The sequence below is a fragment of the Thunnus albacares genome, chromosome 15 (assembly GCF_914725855.1).
Source record: "Thunnus albacares chromosome 15, fThuAlb1.1, whole genome shotgun sequence".
Lineage (NCBI taxonomy): Eukaryota > Metazoa > Chordata > Actinopteri > Scombriformes > Scombridae > Thunnus > Thunnus albacares.
The window spans coordinates 20,247,152-20,268,090 of NC_058120.1; the positions used below are offsets into that span (position 1 = coordinate 20,247,152).

At 42.6% G+C, this 20,939-nt stretch overlaps 1 protein-coding gene across 3 annotated transcripts in view; it reads left to right on the forward strand.

Annotated features, from left to right (window-relative positions):
- The window catches only part of ppp2r3a (protein phosphatase 2, regulatory subunit B'', alpha), a 60,312-nt gene that overhangs the window by 21,801 nt on the left and 17,572 nt on the right, over positions 1 to 20,939 (forward strand). For 2 of the 3 annotated variants that reach the window (XM_044374729.1, XM_044374730.1), the window contains exon 2: positions 10,934 to 14,527. In XM_044374729.1, coding sequence (XP_044230664.1) covers positions 11,744 to 14,527 — 2,784 coding nt within the window. In that variant the 5' untranslated portion in view covers positions 10,934 to 11,743. Of the gene's footprint in view, positions 1 to 10,933; positions 14,528 to 20,221; positions 20,241 to 20,939 lie in introns of those variants that run through there. The other variant, XM_044374732.1, reaches the window with a different exon arrangement.

The window sequence follows — 20,939 nt, forward strand, 5'->3', positions numbered from 1 at the left end:
TTAAGAGGCTACTTTTAGATGTCTCCAGGAAAGCCAGAATGAAAGGTTTCTGTGGACGTTAAATACATGACGAGTTAGAGATGTTGAAATGTGAACTCTGGACTAGAGCCTGACACATACTGGAATTTTGGGGCCGATACCGACATTAGGCATTAAAAAGATTCCCACATCAATATATTGGCCAATATTCTTTATATGTAAAGAATTTATTTATTTATTTTCAATGATCCCTCAAATATCAAACACTTGTGAAAAAGATATATAATGGAGGCAGGATATTTTAAAGTTTAACAATAAACTTTATTGTCCAAAATGACATCAGTGCACTGAAACAGTAAACTTTACTGGGAATTTAATAATTATAAATAACTATAAATAAAAAACACAAATAGAACAAATTAAACTTGAATTAAGAAAAAAGCAAATAAAATATATACCAATATATCCTGGACAGGCCAATATCGACTGATAATGTTGGCTGACCAATATATCAGTCGGGCTCTTCTCTGGACATCCGTAAGACTTCTTGAAGATGGACAGAATCAAAATTTTTATACACTATACTTTTTTTCTGATGTCTCTAGCTCAATCGAAAACCCCTCCTAATTCTGATTTAGTTTAAAAAAAAAAAAGAAATATCCCAGTTTTACTATCACACCCAAAAATTAGATGGTGTGGGTTTTTGATGTCTGATCAAAAGTCAGAAACCTATTAATGATGTAGGCTCTCAAGTCCTCTCACCATCAATATGTAATATGTCTGCAGAAATGCTGATACTTGAATCATTCACTAAAGAAAAACATATTCCAAGCCTTCCATTATTAAAAAAAAACATAATTTATTTATGACATAAGAGCATGTAATAACAATAAAAACAGAAATGTTAGTATATTAATAATAACTTCTAGGTTCATGTAATGAGGAAGAAATAGATGCAAAGGAAGAACATTTTACCTCCTGCCTCTGCTTTCCTAGAAGGCTGGTTTGATGTGGTTTGCAGCATTGATCTGAGCCCCTACTGCTATTGCTGGTTCAATTAAAACCACAAACGGAAACAAAATGATTGTAAATCATATGGCAACAGAAAATCTTGACATGTTGATGTCATGCCTTGTCTATCTTCCTCTCGTCCACTTGCGATTGTCCCTCTTTTTCTCCTCTCTTGTGTCTGATTCACCCACTCTTTAGTCTGTGTTTGTGGACAAACATTATGCTGTCATTTCACAGCCTGTCATCAGACACCTGCCCACTAGACAACTATCATTGTGCATCTAGACTTGTGGCACCGCAGACGCCTCCCACAATCAGCTGCTTGTGGGCAAATTCATCATCTTGTCAGTTTAGTGCTGACTTCTGTGGTTACAGTTTGGTTTATGGGTGTGCGTCGGGTTTTGCTGTACAATATAATACATTTTTTAGCACAATATCTCCGATGCAGGAGTGTGTGTGTGTGTGTGTGTCTGTGTGTTGTAGCTGTTTGCTCTTTGTGCTTCTCATTGAATAATGTCTGTTAGAGTAAAAGCACTCTGGTATTTGGGGAATGTTTGTGTCCAGAACTTTCCGGAACAAGTCATTCAGCTCTGACCAGCAGTGGGTCTGGGACTCAGTCTAGTTCTGGCTCCATGTCGTCTAGTTTTGGTCTACATCTTTTCCTTTTTGGGCTTTAAGTATGCCTGAAAACTCACCACCTCATAATGAATTGTTTTACCCCTTATATTAGTCATATTGATTTTAGCTATTTTTGTACTACTTGAGCCAAAATAAATCTCTACTACTAAAATTATCTTGACAGTCACTGGTACACGTCAGTCCTACTATGGCCTATTTATAAGATAGGAAATTGCAGTGGCGAACCGTGGCTCTGGACCCTGGGCCTTCAATAGGACCACATGTGGCAATAAAAAAACCCAAACATAGCAATAAAAATATTAGCCAGAACCCTGTCACATGGAAGTTCAGCATATTAAAGGTTTCTTTGCCCTAACTGGCTTCACAGCACACAAAGGTGGAACCAGTCACACAAAGCTTGCTATCAAGACAGCACTTAAGGTAAATATGACCTATATGGCCTATATTATTTTGTGAAAATAAATGAAACGAGCAAATCACATTGACTTATTTCATATAATTGTTCAGCTGGAATGAAAGTAAAATATCTAGAATAATCATTAGCTACTGTTCAACAACTAAAGATGGATCCAATGCTAATCCAGTGTCTCGGTGTTTGTTTTGGCTTCGACATACTTGAATTCCAACGCAGATTTAATATCTCTCTGCCAGAAGTAAAGGCAGCGATGCAATATAAACAAGTTAAATGTAGATATCAGATGTCTCATAGTGAACAGCCAACACTTCCTGAGGTGAAAGGAGAAAAGGCACAAGCTCTAAATAATAAAACAATAAAACTAGAGATGCAAATTTTATAGTATACTTCTTACCACTTGCATAGAAACTGTGATTATCAAATGATAAAGATGATGAAACAAATTTGTTTATTTCTCACTGAAATGTGTCTTGACTGCAGGTTAGTTATAGAAAAATCAATGACAAATTTTTCCATCTCATACTGACTTCTGTGCCTGAACACTGCGATACCCAACAGAAATTCAAACACAGCAAAAAATAAGACAGTTTTAACTATACAAAATACCCACAGTGAATAAAAATAATTTAAAAAAATTGATTAGGAGCCCAAAAATTCTTCAATATTTTTATCTTATCTTTATCGTCCTCACTGAATACCTTGAAGAGGGTTCCCCTCTGGCAAATTGTACACTATAGTAGGATTGTCCTCAACCAAGGTCAACCAAGGACACTGATCAGGGCATTTTTATATTCATAACTTTGGTGAAAGCAATCCATTTATGTTGCTCCGTTCATATAATCCATTGAGCTCCTGTTGTCAAAATGTCAGATTGTTTTCCATTAAACACTGAAACCTGCACCTGGACAGGTGAGCCATGCTGCCAAAGTCCTGTAGTTAGCTCTAAACTCTATTTGAACTTTTGAAGTTTTTTCATGCAGTGGATAAAGACAGACTGTCCAAATCCTGTGCAGACCTTCTTGTTACAACAAGTCCACACCGACACTCGTTTCCTGCAATTATATTACATAAAACACTTCAAAATATGAAAAAACCCATCTAATGTAGAAAACCATGTCAATTACTCTGTATGTAGGACTCCACTAAAGGAAGGTTGTGATGCAGGTAATATTTTACTGATTTAGGTTATTCTGCTGTTAAACATCAGCTTTGCCATTTTTGTAGTAGTGCCTACTACAACTCAGTATTGGAAGGTACCCGATATCAAGGTTGGGATCAAGGTTAAAAGAAACTGATCTGGAGTTATAAAAAAAACCTGCTTTAACAGTCATACACAGCCACCTGTGTTATATTCTTGTAGGATTATCTATGCCTCATTACTTATACAAACATTATGTGAATGTTTTACTACTTTACAATAGCACAGCAGTGATTTATACATTGAGAAACTAACTCTGTCGCCTACACGGGGTCAGTCACATTATAGATGCCAGATGCCAGAAACACATTTAAACGGAGTTCTATAAATCCCGATAGCAATATTCTTAGTTCATCACTAGTTTATTTAATAAATTCATGCTTTGGTTTATTGATTTTGACCCCCGCTGTTCCAAACACAGAACCTCCTCCTCTCAACTTTATTTCCTACAGCTAGTTTGTCAATTTGGATGTGTGTGCGTTCATCTGTCTGGTCTGCTTGTTGGACGTGTGTTGGTGTAAGCTGGTTGCCTTTGGGTCTGGGTTGTAGGTGGGAGCAGGAATAAACAGTTGACTGGCTGAATCCAGGTCAGCTGTCTTTGCACATTACATTCAATATATTTGTGTGTCCTTTGTCCTCTGTGGCTGTGTGGGCATGTGTGTGTCTGATTTGTGCATCTCCATGTGCATTAGCGGAACGCAGCCAAAAGCATGACATCACCCAAAATGTGTTTTTTAAATTAGTGGCAATGCGGAGACCGGGTCTTTGTGAGCTTCAGGCAAGGCAGAAAGGACAGATGCGTGTGTGTGTGTAGTTGTGTGCTTACACGCGCTTGCATTTCAAGTGCGTGTTTGTGTGTGCATGTGTTTTAGAGGTGTTTTTGACTGTGTATGTTTGCAGCTGCAGCTTTGTGTGTGTGTGTGTGTGTGTGGTGCATGTTTGGATGTTTTGAAGCTGATGCCAGCTTTCATCATCATCGTCTCATGGCCTAAAGTGTTACTGTGTATTTACAGCGTGTTTTTTTTTCTGCTCTCTGCAGTGGAACAGCAGGATCTGTGTGTGTGTGTGTGTGTGTACTTCTGTTCTGTTCTGTCTGCGTGTGTGTATGTGATCAAGACTGTGTGTTAACCTTATAAGGCCAAGCTGTTTAGCCAGGAAACATTTAAAGATAAGAAAAGATGTGAGTCACTGTTTTCCCTCATCTACTCAGCAGCAAAAACATCCTCTTCTCTGCCCTTAACACCTTTCCTAAGGGAATATTGTGTGTGTGTGTGTGTGTGTTTGTGTGTTTGTGTCCATGTGTCTTGTAGTCTTTGGAGTTACCGTTTTGTTTCTAATGAGGTGCTAAGCTATTCACACAACCTCTTTCCTGAGAGATGTGAGGAGCGCTGGTGGAACAGCTGGCACAGCACTGAAGGTGCAGATCTGTAGAGGAACGCTCATGCCATCTCAGCCTGTACAGCAGGAGGATGTAGCCAGCTAGAAAAGAGGAGGAAAGTATAAAGTTAAGGAGGGATGGACATACTAGGGAATAAAAAATAAGCTAAAGGCAGAAATGATGGACCAGGTGAGAACGGAATAAGAGAAAGAGAGTGCTGCTGTCTTTGGGAATGTTACTGTAAGCTACTTAAAAGTTGGCAAACAGCCTTAACTTTATCCAGAATTTTTCCATCTATGATGATAAACCCAAAACACATTACTCCTCTTCTTTTTGTCATGATTATCTGTTTGGTTTTCTTCATTTTCCATTAACAAAGAGAACAACAATTGCAGAGTTCAGTGATAGGGCAATAGAGCATGCAATAAATCAATGGCTTGTTGCATTTATACAGTGTACGTTATGAATTTTGAACAGACAAACAGATATTCACAAATAAAATATTTAAATTTTCCCAATGCTCGAGTGGTAGTTAGAAATTCCAAATAAAGGTGACAGCCCTAGTGTGCAGTTTGAAGGTATGTTGACACTAAAGCTTAGCCTAGCTAAGCCCAATTAATGGATGTCCATGGGATCAAGTATTATGTCTGTTGTCTCTAATGGTTTCTCCATGTATAGCATAGAGCTGATCATGATCAGCATTTGTAAGACTAAGATGTAAAAAAAAAAAAGAATAAGCATTGTAGCTAATCATTCTACCAGTTCAATCATTTCTTCACTTTCAGTGGAAAGTCCACACATCAAACACTTCACAGTTTGGCCTGTGTGCTAAAACATCTGTGATGCCCTGGTTTCAGAGTTCAGCTGTTTTATTTGACTTTTGTTGCCTGCTAGGGAACAGTAATAGTAAACAGATTAATCACCTTCTGTCATAATGTTAAAATGAATACCAGCCACGTAAATATAAGTCAATACTCTCTTTGTACAATGTTTCCTGTCTCTATTTACAGTAAAAAAATGCCTCCACAGTGTTTTTATGAAGCTGTCCCTATAGGCCTGGACCTGCCTGCTCGTGGCCTATAAAGACCAGTGCCATTATTCTGGGCCGTACTCTATCAAGCCTGCAGACGTGGTTTAGTTTCATCATTTACAGCTGTATGTGTGTGTGTATATGTGTATCAGTGTGTCTCCAGAGTTCACTGATTTGTGCTCAGCAGGCTGGGTCTCATCCAGACAATAAGTTTGGCAGACATAACGAGAGTGTGAGTGTGTGTGTATGTGTGTGTATGTGTCTGGCAGACACACACACTCACACACGCACACACACACACACCGCACACACACACACACACACACACACACACACATAATAATGAACATATGCTCTTCACATGTTTGTCTGCTTCTCTCCATTTTCCTCCTATGACAGCTCTAAGTATTTTATGGTAAATATCTTTTTGGGCTATTTCATTTTTACTATGGATTATGACATGCAATTAAATGTAAGGAAATGTAGTTCTGAAGATCTTTGTACAAAATTATTTAGTCAAAAAGCCGTGAGTAAAGATGTAAAAGAGAAATATAATTTCATGGAAACTAGAGGATTAATCTATGTGTGTGTCTTTGTGTATACATGTTTGTACATGCATATATGCCAGTGTACCTGTGTGGTTTCCTGCTATTATCTTAGGGATATTCCATAAATGTGTAAAAATGGTTATTTTCTGCTTTCTATTGTTTATAAAATCCAAACAAACAGATGTTTTCTTTCTTATTTGAGGGCATATGAGAACAGACAAAGTAACCATTCCTAAATCCTTAATTGTGTCAGATATCCCCTCTGATTCTCCCCCTGCCTGTGTTTTGGCTCGTGCACAGATGTTTGGTTTGCAGAGCAGCTCCCTGCTTCTTTCTGTTTGGGACCTGGTGGGGATTTTGCAATCCAGACCCCCCCAAAAACTCAAGCTCTCCTCCCTTCAAGAAAAGACATATGGCCTTACGTGTCTGGCATAGTCAACAGAAACCTCCTGCTGTGTTTTAAGTATCACATATATAACTTGTTGCATTTTAAGGTATTCTTGCCTCATTAGACAACAGAGAGAGGAAAATGGGAGAAAGGATGGAAGAGAGAGAGAGAGAGAGGGGATGGGATATAGCAAAGAAGTAGGATTAAAAGCCAGGGTGTTGTTTTATGGATGGTCTTAGCCAGCCAGGCCACCCTTCTCCCTTTTTTCTCAGACTGACTTTTTTCTTGAGCTGTAGCTGACACAGAAAATGATGAAAATTGAAGTATGTCCTGGACTTGACAAGGACAGAGCTGTCTGCCAGAGTATCTTTCTATCTGTCTGCTCCTATATCTGTCTGCCAGAAAATGACAGCAAGACAGCTGATTGATGCACAGCTGACAGAGAAATTCTCCTACAGATTAAGTTTGTCTCTGTTTTCAAGAGAATATAAATGTGCTGTGTGTGTGTGTATGTGTGTGTTTGTATGTGTGTTCGTGCATGCAAACAGGAACTTAGAAGTCAGAGTAAATAATTCATGTGAGGATTACAGAAAGAAGCAGAGAACTGGGTCAGAACTGCAGTTAGTTCGACATTTGTAACAATTGAAGGGAGAGGGGAAAATTTACAGAAAAATCGAAGAAAGAGTGGAAGATGAACAGAAGAAAGAAAAAAACTAAATTTTAAACAATTGATTTAATGCTTTTTAAAGTTATTGTATACATAAACTGCATATTGTACAGAGCATGTTGTTCTGTCCATATCATGCCAAAAATGCGTTTGCACTTACTATCAAACTGCATTTCTTTTGTTTGTGTATGTTTCCTTGTGAGTGTGTGAATGTTTCTCACAGGAGAAAAATGTTGCGTAAAGCCCAGTAATCCCTCTTTTGTAGCTACTGTTGTCCCCCCATTGTAGTGTAGAAGTCAACACCCACAGAGCCACTAGTCTCTCTCTCAGTTCTGTTTAGTGTGTGCATGGCATAGTAACACAGAAGCTGTGCATCAAGCTCTGTCTCTCCCTGTGTGTGTGTGTGTGTGTGTGTGTGTGTGTGTGTGTGTGTGTGTGTACAGTGAGAAGGCTAGTATAGACCTGCCCTCCCTCCCTGGCTCCCCAGGGGTATGTTTAAGGGTTCCTATTTGTGCCTTCTTCTTCAAAAAGACCCACTTCCGCTCGGAGGCCCCCCTGGCCCCTTGCTGTGGACCCACTGACACACGCACACACATGCACAGTAAAACAACATACATGTATTAACAAAGGCAAAGTAACACACAACCTCTTTCCGTGCACATTTGCTGATGCACACACACACACATGCACAAACATACTTTTGGTGGCTAGATTGGAGGTTGTGACAGAAGTGGCCTCCGGTGATTTAGTGCTTCCTAGCGAAGGTCAGATTGAAGTGAAGACTTTTTTAGGTGGAGAACAAAGAAAGGGAGGGAGGGAAGGAAAGGAAAAGAGTTAGAGAGAGATGATGGGAAGGAGAGAAGAGAAAAGAGAGAAGTGTTATCACAAATAACCCCTTGTCCTCTCACAAAGAAACACAAGGAACACAATCCACATCCACCAGTGTCTTCTTGTTCTCCTTTTATATTCATTCACATAGACAGAGAGAGCAGCAGAACCTCTGAAAAACAATAGGAAGTGGAGGAAGCAAAGGATAAAGGGGATGGATAAGACTTGTATTGTGGTGCTCTTTGTTAAAAAGAAAAAAGCTACAAGGTAATCTTTTCTATATACAGTCAATTTGAAGCGGATATAAATTTGTGTGAATTTGTCGTTTTGGCATTGAAATAAAACATAGATCTGAATGTATTCTGGTTTAATATAAAGTAAGTGTTATCAAAAGTTTGTTCTTTGTCATTGTTTGTTTTCATTAGCTCGTTGACGTTAAACTGAAAGCTGATACCCTCTACGCATTCTCAGCTAAGTTGCCCAGAAATATGCCAGGAGAGGAAAAAAAAATACTTGGCCACCACTAAATCAGGACAAGGCTTGAAAACACTTCACAGAATGTGTGTGTGTTCTTTTTCTGTAATATGTGTCAGTGAGGTATGTGCTGGCATTGATGAGTGGGTGCATGCACGTGTCAATGAGGAGGTTCAGTGTTATAAACACCAGTGGAGTTTGTTTACATGCTCAGTGTCACTTGTGTGTGTGTGTGTTTGTGTGTGTGTATGATTACCATGCTATCCATACCATATAATAGTCTATTTCTATAACTGTCTGTGCAGATTTCAAGTGCAGCTTGCCAGGAAGTGTAATTTCCTGCTCAAGAGACTGATTCAGCAGCATCCAGCTGTTGTGAGTGTGTTTGTGTGTGTTTGTGTGGAGAGAAAGGAGAGAGAGAAAGCGAGACAGAAACACGAGGTGACCGCCTGTTTTTTCCATACAACTTCTTAATAGTTGTTTTTCCAGGTGCCACAAATCCCCCTCCCCACCTTGCCAGCCACTCTCCCCCACCCACAAGCCAACCAATCATTCCTCCCCCTCTCCCCAGTTGCTCTTTTTTTTTTACACTTTTTTAAGTAGGAAACTCCGGCTCCATAACTCCCACGAGAACACACCACAGATCATATGTCCTCGGTCTAAGTCTCAAGTTGTTTAAACCTTTTAATGTTGGTCTTTCTTCCCGTGGTCTTTCTGAAAATCCTGCATCCCACAGGTATGCAGTCTTTCTGTGTTGGCATGGTGTCCATGAATGCTTAAAAGTTCTTGAAATTAATTATTTGAGCATAAGACCTTGGCTTCTCTAGATTTTTACCGTTCTGTTGTTTTTTTTTAAGGTTTTATAGATTCAAATTTACACATTAAATACATATTACATTTGTATTTCTGAATATATCCTCCTAAATTTATGTTAGGTAGGTTTGTATAGTTGGGATTAGGCTTAAGGTTCGATTGCATGCATTTGGTTGTGTTGTACTGCTGTAGCAGTGCTATCTCACTGCAGTATTACAGTTAGTTATTGTATATGTATGTATGTACAGTGCATATGGGCATGTATGTGTGGGAAGGCACAGCTCTGAGGAATGTGTTGCCCTTCTAGAGGGGGAGGGAAATCAGGGAGAAAGAGAAAAAGAAATATAGGTCAGCTGAAGACTTGAAACTGAGACATGAAGGCATCTAAAACTAATTGATAGAGAGGGTGAGACTGACACGAAGGCATCTAAAACTAATTGATAGAGGATGAGAGATGTAGAGAAAGACAGAGGAACATAAAAGAGAGTGAGAGCGATGCAAAAAAAAAAGACTGAAAGCACTGTGTCGTCACGTGTTGAATTATTTTCACTCTTTTACAGGCCTTTAAATCATTTTACCAATCGGTCTTGCTTGCAGGTTTACTGCGCAGTGTGTATCCGGTCAGGCTCTGTTAATCTGTGGTATGTGGCATGTTACTGGAGTGGAGGTTGGTCTGCAAACTGAAAAACCTTCTTTGTGAAAAAGGTTAAAATCCCAATCCAAATGTCAAAATTGAATTTTTTAAGTGCCCTAAAGTGTAACTTTTTAGGTGGATGTGTAAATCCAATAGCCAGATGTTACGCCCTGTGATGAGTATTTGGTTTATTTATCCTTACAGTAAAGTTCAAGGAAGCGATAGTGGACATCTCACATACTGAGACTCTTGACATCGTTTGCAATACATTTTATGTATATCTCCATGGTTACTGCAACCTCTATTTCAATACTTTTGTTATGATCTACAGTGTGTGTATGTCTGTCTTCATCTCTTTGTGTGAGTGTTAACAGAATAGAATAGAACATAATACAATAGAAAAATATATCTTTATTGCCTTTACAAACATAGTAGAGGCTTCACGTTGGCACAGAGGAAAAAAAAAAACAGGAATGGAAATGTGAAAGCAACAGGTGTTTTCTCCTTCTGACACACCTGCCTCTCTTTTACTGAGTTGTGATTTCTCAGCGGGCTTAGAGAAAACTCTTTATAGCTCTGCTGTGACGAAAGTGGGAGTTCTGTCTTTTTTGCGCTGTGCTGTTTTAACCCTCCACACTTCCATGTCTCCCTTCCTTCCCTCCTTCTGATCTGTATGTGTGCCTGTGTGTGCATATGTGTGTATTTGAGGTTGATGGTACAAGAAGTGAACCGTGGTTTTGCAGGTTTTTTTGATGATAAAGAGGATAAAATTTCAAATCAGCTGTCATCTGGATGATATGTATGCACACATACATAATTATCCACTTCTTCATAACTACCAGTTTAATGATTTCCTTTCTCTTCCTCTGTTTTCCCTTTCCTTCTTTCTCACCCTGTCTCCTCCCTCTCGCCCCCCTCTGCTGACTCGCAGGTGGTGTCCTCCTGTCAGAAACACACTCTCCCTCTGACACATGGATGACAGTGGGAGACGGAAAGGGTGAGAGAGAATACGGGAGTGACTGAGATCCAGACACACGCACAGAAAGAGAAGGAGGCAGCCGGCCATCTGTGGACGGACCCCTGCTATTCTGCAGCTGCGTTGGAGTCAGCGAATGGTTCTCTGCCCTTTCAGGACTTAAAAAACCACAGATTGAGATAAGGGTGTTCTTCCTATGTTTCGTTGCCCAAGGGATGAGCACAGGCTGGAGCAATGTTAAGGCCTCGCTGGCCTTGGATTAGGCCCCTGGGGCTGCTTCTGTGGAGGGATGGGTGATACCCCAGCTGGATCTTCCGCTGTCGCCATCCACCACGGCTGTCATTAGTGGCTAATGAGCTGCTGCTAGAAAGGAAGCAGAGAAGGTGCCTGTGGAGAGAGGAGGAACCTTACAACTGTTATTAAGAGGCCCAGAGTTTTCAGACAAAGAATTCTGCATGCGAGTTGAATCTTTTAAAGCTTTCATTTCTTTTTAGGTGTTGATTGCCAGTTTTTTTATCACAGCATTGTATATCTTTGAAAATTGGCACCATGCAGTTTCTTTATGTAGCCAAGAAATACTTTTTTTCAGCAAGATGATTCAGTATTTGGATATAAACTATTTTTTTTCTCTCAACTGAAGGAGTTTCAACGAAACATTCACACCCATGAGATATTTTTGTTGAAGCTACATTGTTTCTCTTTGATACTTTGATATTATTTTGAACTTCATATGCCCTGACGGACTTGTTTTGAACATTGGTCACCATGGCAGCAGCCTATCGTGTAGTGGTGAGCAGTGTGAGCTGCTACAACAGTGTAGTAGTGGACCGGCGCACTCACTCCCACGCCGTGCACTACTGCTCGGGGCCATGTGGGGCGCTGTCCCAGGGACTAGACTGTACTGTCGCACACCACGGCACCTGCTCCGAGCTGCTTGTTTCGCCCGACCCTGCATATACTGACCCCAACAGCTCACCCATACACTCCCGGAATATTATCACTCAGCAACTTCCCAACCATGGTAAAATGAGTGTAACCATGGAGACTAGTTATAATGGTGGTGTTGGTCTTGAGAGGGCAGGCAGCAGTGGTAATTTGTCTTTAGGGGAGGACAGCCCCACGTGGCGTGGTAAAAAGACCCCCAGTTGGGGAGGATCAACTGGGAACCTGACCTCCTCTAGCAGTCTGAAGGACATCACTGAAGAGGCTATCAACCTGGCCAGTGGTAAGCTGAAAGAGTTTTCTTTTGACAAGCTCCGCCTCTCCTCCTCCAGCCATGTCACCTTCAGGAAAGGTCGTAAGGTCCGTCCTGACTCTTTCAGCCGTCGCTCCACCGATCTGGAGATCATCTACGGCCACTTCAGCTCCAACATCACCACTAACGGAACAGCTAATGGCATGACAAATGGCACAGCTACTTCTAATGATGAGAATCTGCCACCTTTTGTGCTAGGGAAAGGGACAGGGATGGAGGAGACAAAGCTAAAGGGCAATTCAGGCACCTTGTCATCCATCACAAAAGTGGGTAGTGGCTCAACAAGCAGCCTATCGAGCATCAGCAGTGCATCACTTGACCAAAGTCTGAGCACAATGGCCTCCCTGTACCGCAACACCCTGGGAGACGAGAACCTGATTGCCCGTCTCCTGGAGAAGACGTGTGCAGAGGCGGGCTCTGGGGGAGCGGGTGGGGAGGACATCCGCGCCTGCCTTGACATCCTACTTAAATGCTCTGAAGATCTAAAAAAATGCACTGACATCATCAAGCAGTGCATCAGACGCAAAGCTGGTGGAGGGCCTGAGGATGGAGGGGCCAGTCCTGACAGTGTATACCGGGCCATGATGACCCGACTCAGCTCGTATCTGAAGAGACTTCCTCTGGAGCTGGAGGGGATTGGAATTTTGGGTGGCAGTGGGCAGGGGGGTCAAGGTGCGCCTGGAAGTGGGCATAGTGATCTGGCTGAGCTGCTAAACAATCTTCACTCCCTCCAGCAGGGACCGTTCTCTCCAATATTTGGCAATGAGCAACCTCCTCGCTATGAGGATGTAGTGCATTCACCTCCCATCCCAAAGACTGTTACTCACTCTGCATCTTCTACTCCTGCTTCTGTTTCATCTTCCTCCTCATCTTTAAAATCAGACTCCATCCATACAAAACCAGTCCTGAGCTCTTCGTCCAGAGCCACTCCCCTCACCAATGGACTACAGCATCCACATCCTTCTATCACACAACACACACTCTCTCCCCCGTCTGTCATCTGCTCTCAATCCAGCTCTTCTCCAACACACTCTCCGTCCCCTCACCATACATCTCCGACCCCTCCATACACACACACTCCTCCAGCATCCCCCATGGAGGCTCTCTATATTGAGGAGGAAGAGGCAGATGTGGGAAAGACACCAGAACAAATAGCACATCAGACAAACACTCCAACCAGAGGGTTGACCATCTCTCAGAACAAAAACGGGACAATGTTAAGTCAACACATGCACACACTCCATAACTCTTCAAATAGTTTGCCGACCAGCACTGGCCATAGCCCCTCTTGGCCTCCCTCTGCTCCACTAGCAGTCTCAGCACCCAAAGCTGTCACACATAGGAATGATGACATTGACAAGCTTCTGTTGGATTTGGAGAATCTGTCTCAGAGTATGAGCCACCCCAGAGACACTGAGCCCCCACTTCCAGCCAAGACTAGGAAGAGAGACGGAGGACAGGGGATCACCTCCAATGAAGCTCTTACTCAGCCCAAAATGGCTCAGTTCCAAATCCAAAAGCCAGCCAGCCACCTAGCCATGAATGGTTCTACCTCCAGGGTTCACCAGGGTCTCACTCCACCCCAGGGAGAGAACAGCGATACTGTGGTGGGAGAGGAGGAGGATGGGGCACTGCTGCTGAGAATCCTGGAGAGCATTGAGAGTTTTGCCCAGGAGCTGGTGGATTCTGGAGCGGGAAGCACAGGTAGTGCAGAGAGGAACAGTGGGAAGGAGCGGGAGGTGATGAGGCTCTTGCAGGACACACTGGCCACCACCGGCAGGGCTGACACCCCAGTGGAGAGCACAAACACACCAGCTGCTCCCAATGCTCCATCAATCCACATAACCACAGTCCCAGATATACCACCAAAACACTCTCTTGCACATACACCTGTAGCTTCACCTGCACCAACACCTGTACCTGCAGTAACTGAAGATGTGTGCATGGCTACATCTGAACCTGCACCTAAACCTACACCCGATGCTGCCCCCAAATCTCTGCCTGCACCCATACCTGAGCCTACAACTGAGGCTACAGATAAAGCCACAGAAGCCTCTACAGGTGAGGCTCATCCAGAATCCATCCCTGCACCTGTAACACCTGCACCTGCAATCTTGCATTCCTCCACACACTCAGCTGAAACTACACCTGTGGCTGCACCTGAGACTCCAACTCCTGTTGCCATCCCAACCATAAACACCATTAGAGATGCTGCCATTACTGTTGGTGACCCTGCTGCTGTGAGAGACACAGGTTCAACGCTCCTCATCCAGCAGACTCCAGAGGTGATCAGGGTAAGTGATGAACAGACCTTACAGTTAAAAATGCTGACAAATGCACAAACTAATGTGACAGAGCCAGAGACAGACATTTACTGTACATTACAAGTATTTCAGCCTCACATTGTTACAGCTTTATTAATACCCACATATCTGTGTGGTTTTATTTTCTGCAGCCAGTTGTTGCATTTAAAGCTCCTCTAGAAAATAGAAATTTGAAGGACTTAAATCATGCAATGTCAGTACACCTGAGACTTTATTGAATATAATTATTTAGAATTGGGATCATTTGAATGTATTGTAATACCTAGTATCATCTAAATACATTTTGTTGCCATAATTGTGTTTGTGTAACATTTAGAGGCATTCATACAGTGTACAGACAGAAAATTTGAGTGACTTACTAACTGACAGACACACAGAGACCAATAGACAGACTGATTGAGCATCAGCATTAGACTGAGAATAGACAATTTGAAAGACTTCCTCTATTGCCTTTGATGCGTGTCATTTTAAACGCCCGGGTGAGGATTTTATCACTGTGACACAACTGGGTTGATGCTGCTGTAATTGATGGGCCGTGATAAATAGTGTTCATTAAGCACGATGAACACCCTGATACAATCTCCCTATCTGGACTTGAATAAGAAGGCTGGCGCTGTGAATCATGGAACAGAACAGCTCATTGTGTTAGGAATGGCTCTTTGATTATTTTACATAGTTTATAACGTGTTTTGTGCTACAAATGTGTTTATGTGAGTGTGTGTGTTGGCTTCCCTTTCTTGCCAGGGAAATATTTAAAGGTAATTTAGGGTTGTGCTACAGAGGGAGGGAGAAAGTAAGGGAATTGGAGCGTGTGTTTCTGTGTGTGTGTGTGTTTGTGTGTGTGTGTGTGAGAGAGAGAGAGTTGGTGTGCAAAAGGTACTGACACTGCAGTGAATAAACTCAGAACTCAGGGGTTATCTCATCTTGTCTCTGATGTGGGTGTTCAACAGCGCATTGTGGATTTGATACCGACACAGAGTATTGAATCAATGTTGTCTGTTTTTCCCCTCTTTCTGCCTCACTGCTTTTTGATTTTTTTTTTTTTTTTTTTTGCTCTTACTAATTTGCTTATTTTTCTGATCTCCCTCCATCCCTCCTTCCCCTCACCACTCTCCCGCCACTGTTGGTGTGTTTATTTACTGAGCTGTGTAACCTTATGCCCTGCTGATATGTAGGGCACCTATTTATGAGGTTACCATGGTAGCTGCCACAGTCAGAACAGAACAGCCAGCACCCGAACACATCATTAGATGTTCTCATTTCTCCTCCATCCTCTGTCTGCCTATTTGTTCTTCTTCTTCTCCTTTTTTCGTTCTGCTCCTCCTCCTCCACATCTCTTGCAATCTCTCGCCATCCTCGCATCTGTCATTCTTTCTCTCTCGTCTTCTCCTTCTCTCTTGCATGTGGGTGCCTTTCTCTCCCTTTTCAGAATCAGAATCAGAGTCATCTTTATTGGCCAAGTATGTGCACACATACAAGGACTTTGACTCTGGTTTAGTGACTCTCAATGTACTTAAACACAAGGAATGACTATATACAGGTGTAACTGTTTCCGTGAACTATGAACAGGATACAAATAGTGCAAAGAAGTAAAGAGTGCAAGGAGCGATGAGATAAATATTAAATGGTAAAAAGAAAAAAAAAAGACATTACTTTATATACGTACTTTTTATTTTTCTTCCTAGTGTCCGTCTTTCACCCACGGTCAAGGGGTTGGTCTACGTTGACCACCACTCTTGTTCCTGTCCTTTGATTGGCCGCTGTGTTATTTTGGGAGCAGTGAATAACAGTTGTTGCTGTGTGGAGGGCAAAGCAACCCAATGAGAGGAGCTGATTGGAGCACAGCAAGAAGGGGGGAGAAGGGCGGGGTGGGGTGGGGTGGGATGTGTGGGGCGTCTGATGGCGCACCGAGTGTTAACGGTATCGTTACCCTCCAACCCCCTCCACCCCCTGGCAGAGCTAGGTGTGAGAGAGACCTAAATCTGTCCACCCCTCTGTACTATGGCATCCCGCTAACAGACTCACTGTCGCCTCAGTGTAAATGGACCTGCATAAGTGGGTGTGCGTGTGTGACCGTGTGGGTGTGTGCATGTGTGTTTGTGTGTTGTGTGTACATCCAGGTTTTCTCTTACTGTATGTGTGTGCGTTTATGTATGTCTGCATACACATACATAGGTATTCATGATTCCCCTTTGGTAATTTATGTGTGTTTAATGGAGCATGTGTGTATGTGTGTCTGTGTGTTGGCCCGTGGGTAAGTTGACCTAGTGCTACTGTGGCTCACAGCTGAGTTTGGGAATAGCTCTCTGACACCCAATACTGACTCTGGCACTCTGGGAATTATGCTAATGTTCCTCAGCGCCAATCCCGCCCCCTGCCTCAGTTGCACATTAAACTGCCAATCAAACTGTAAACAAGGCAAGCCCTCTCGCGCATAAGTGAGAAAATGCTCCTGCACTCTTATACACCACCACTTACATGCTCCACCTTGGAGATTTGTAGCTGTGTTTCGCTTGGCACAGCTTTGGCTTTGATGGGAAGTTCCGCTAAGCCCTCTGGGATGATACTGGTCTCAGGCAGTAGCATCCTCGTCTGTGTGTGTGTGTGTGTGTACGTGCACGTGTTTATTGTTGATTCTGCTGCTGACAGAGTAATACAGGGCTTTCTGCACCTGTCAGAGCAGACCCATTAATCTCCATGGAGACAAGGAAGCCAGCTGATATAAATCAGAGGCAAGGCCACAACAGTCAAACTAAGCAGGGAGACGTGGCAGCAGTGATGCTGAGAGTGGAAATCTATTACACAGTGCAATATTTGTGGTACTTCAGGTCAATGGCTTTCCAATGACGGGTGGTCTTTCTTTCTCTTCCTTCTCTTTTTTTGGGAAATATAAGAAGAGATATTTGAGAGCATGTTTTAGAGGGGTGGGGGTGGGTTGGGGCGGTTCAATACAGCCAATGGTGACATGATTTACAGACACACATACACTCCTGGCTGTATCCAGAGCTGCCATTCTGATGGCTTAATTAACCCACTGCTGATTTGAGTGTTTTTGCCAACTGCTGTGGATGTGTTGCCATGGTAGAATAGCACTGGTCAGTTTTATTTTATTTATTCCAGGGTGTGCTGGCGGGTTTCCCCCAGGAAACTGGTGAGGAAGTGGTAGAGCTTTACTCTTAAGTATTTCATATCTGGTTCTAATATTGTAGTTGTGACATCCACTGCTGAAATATTAATAATGTGTAGCTTGTAACTGGTAACAAGTCCTTTAACGAATAAAAGATGTTTTCTAATGAAATCAGGGATGTGCAAGACAAAGAACCTGGCTAAAGTGTGTGTAAATTGACTTGTTTTGTTAGAAAACAAACGAGCCAATATACTTTCTCCGAGCAAGAATGGAACAAATAAAGTAACAGGCACAATATCAGACTTTTCACAGGTCCAGTCAAGCCCAATGAAAACGTGCATTTATCATCACTCACATCCAGACAGTTTCAGCTGCCTAGCCAAAGAAAATCTTTTCTGGAAAGTACAGTTAGTAAAAGTGAAATTAGTTTGCGGTTATATGTATGATTCACAGTCACACATCTCAACATATTCACATCTGAAAATAACTGTGCATCAACAGTCCTCTTCTGTTAGTCACAAGTTTCATTAAAGCATTCAGGAGTGAAGTGCCACTCAAGGGCAATTCAGTATATTTCAGTGTGTTGTTGAGAGAGGGATGAGTGTTCCTCTTTCTGGCTTTTCCTGCCCATATGTTTTTAGCCGGCTGAGGAAAGTGAACTGTTGACCCTTAAGACAGAAACTGGCTACTTTTTGGCACAGAGAGCCTTGAAAAAGGATAGACGGATAAAGAAAAGCGTGGACATAGGAGGGAAATAACAGGAAGACAGGAAAGCCGTATGAATGAATGCCTGTCAGACACAGCAGGGGAGATGAAGTTTTTTGTTACTCAAAGAAGCTGATGTAGAAAAAAGAGGAATTCATGCAGAGCTAGAGAAGAAGAGGAACAGTTGTACAAAAAGAATGGAGAGTGACATAAAGAGAGAAAAAGGGAGTCATGGTGTTGGGGGAGGAGTATGGTGATAGTTGGGGACGGGGGGTGAGGGGGCTGCAGCGTACAGTTGTTGACTCTGGGTCGGTGGAGGATGACATCATTCCTCGGCTGCTTCCACAGGAAATAAGGTCACAGCAGGAACCTCGGCCAAGCAGGGAATGACGCCCGTTTCAAGCTAGGTGCACAAGCACACAGATGAATGCATTCATTTATAAGTACGCGCACACGCACACACACACACGCACACACACTGTCACACACACACACACATGCAATGCAGACAGGGGCCGGTGTTGCTATGTGTGAGAGGAGTTTTCCAATACAGTTCATACCATCCAAGGTTAGTTTGAACAATGGAATATTCACCACCCAGCCGTTTGATACACGTGCACACACACACACACACACACACACACACAAACACAAACACACAAACACACAAACACACACAGTGGAGATCATTAACTTTACACATTTGGCTGGGTCATATTCGCACACACTTATACACACGCAGCGCTTCTAAGCAAGTGACATCATGATTCACCACTCCCAGTGCAGGCTGGGATATCATCCAACTGCTGTTCCCAGCAGTGCGCTCAGCTGGAGTGTGTACACTTGCACAGATGCACACACATACGCAAGTCTGACTTTAATGCAAGTCACTTTTTCTTCAGAAAAGTTTGAACTCAGTGGGAGGCTTTGCTGCGTAACTCTCTGTGCCTCCCTCTGTGTAACCATGGAAACCACCACAACATGTTTATAAGCAGTAAGTAGGTGGTGGGACTCCCCTTCCCCAGAATACTGCAGTTGTGCAATCTGATTGGCTGATAGGGGCTCCCTCTGAGAATCATGGCACCAAGGGAGATGAAATGGAGACGCATTTTTTTATTTATTTTAAGGTTTATTTCAGAATACTGAGTGTGTTGTTGTGGGTGTGGCTGGCTGTGCTTACGTGCGTGTTTCTTTTTCCAAAGAATTGTCTTAACTTGGGAGTTTGCCAATGTTCCAGAACATAATGGCTCAGTGGATGCTTGGGTGTCACCCAGACCCCCACCCAATTCCCCCCCTAGTCTCCCTGTATGACCCTGCCCTCCCTCTCCCTTTGAACTCACCCTTCACCCAGCTCCACCCAAGATGAGCGGGTGATTTCCTCCAGAAGATTGCCTCACTGCTAAGATACTCTCACCAGTAAATCAAGAGAAGCGTGTCAAGATTTTTTCTCTGAAAATATTTACATGTCAGTTTCCTAAATTTTAATGCACAAAAAGAATTCCGAATGAAGGTCCAGATGCTTTTCATATTGGCTTACATCAGTTTGCTTCTCTTAAATTGTAGTCTGTGTAATGCATCACTAGTGACAAATCTGCACACTTTTGTTCAAGTTGTTGGTACGTTAATGATACATGGAGCTGTGGTTTCCTCTTTAGTGATCTATAAGCATGTGGTTTTCATCATACAAACCCCTCACTCTGTCTGCCAAGGTGATGTCAGGAGACTTGGCCTTGAATAAGACGAGATGCCAGAGCCGACTGAAGCACAGAACATCAAAAGCAGCAGAAACCAGCATCCTCTGTCAGATCCAGGCTCACCTGCCAGGCTGGAGAGTTGGACAGTTCAGACATGGTAACAAGCAGAGAGCTGCTACCCTCTAGTGACTGTCAGTCCCTACTGTATTATGGGGTACTGTGTCGGCTTGCAGGCTAACCTCACGCCTGTTGTTTGATAAGAAGAGGATTTCTAGCTCCATCTACAGGAGGATCTGTCAACTAACAGCAGTGTTTAAGGATGTAAATCAGGGTCAATTTTCTTATCCAAGTAGATTTTCACATGCTTATGTGTTTTATGTGCTACTTTCATTGCTTTTAACGTATATATTTTTCAAAAATAGAGGACTAAAAATTGCCCTGTGTTGCAACAATTACACAACTTGGCATGATTGTGACATTATGATGAAATGACCGTTGGTAGGAAAGGGTGGTGAAAAATACAGTTTTTTTTTTTAGTGAGGAAAAAACGATCTGCAGTATTGCAGTCTAGTTGGGACTAAAAGAAGTGTTGTTCAGAGTTTAATGTCTTATATCTCTCATCTTGACTTGTGTTTGATGAAAATGCAGCAAAAATGGGTAATGGTTTGAGCAGTGTCCTGATGCAGACACATTTCTCCCTCCTAACATTCCTGTCTATCTTTACTCTTCTATTTGAAAAAAGAGAGGACACAGGAGCTGATCTGCTCTGCCATTGGCTGCGTGGAAGTCTCTTACTGCACTTTAGTGACAGCTCTCTCACTGCAGCTGCGGGCTTAGGCTCATCACTATTGCTGAT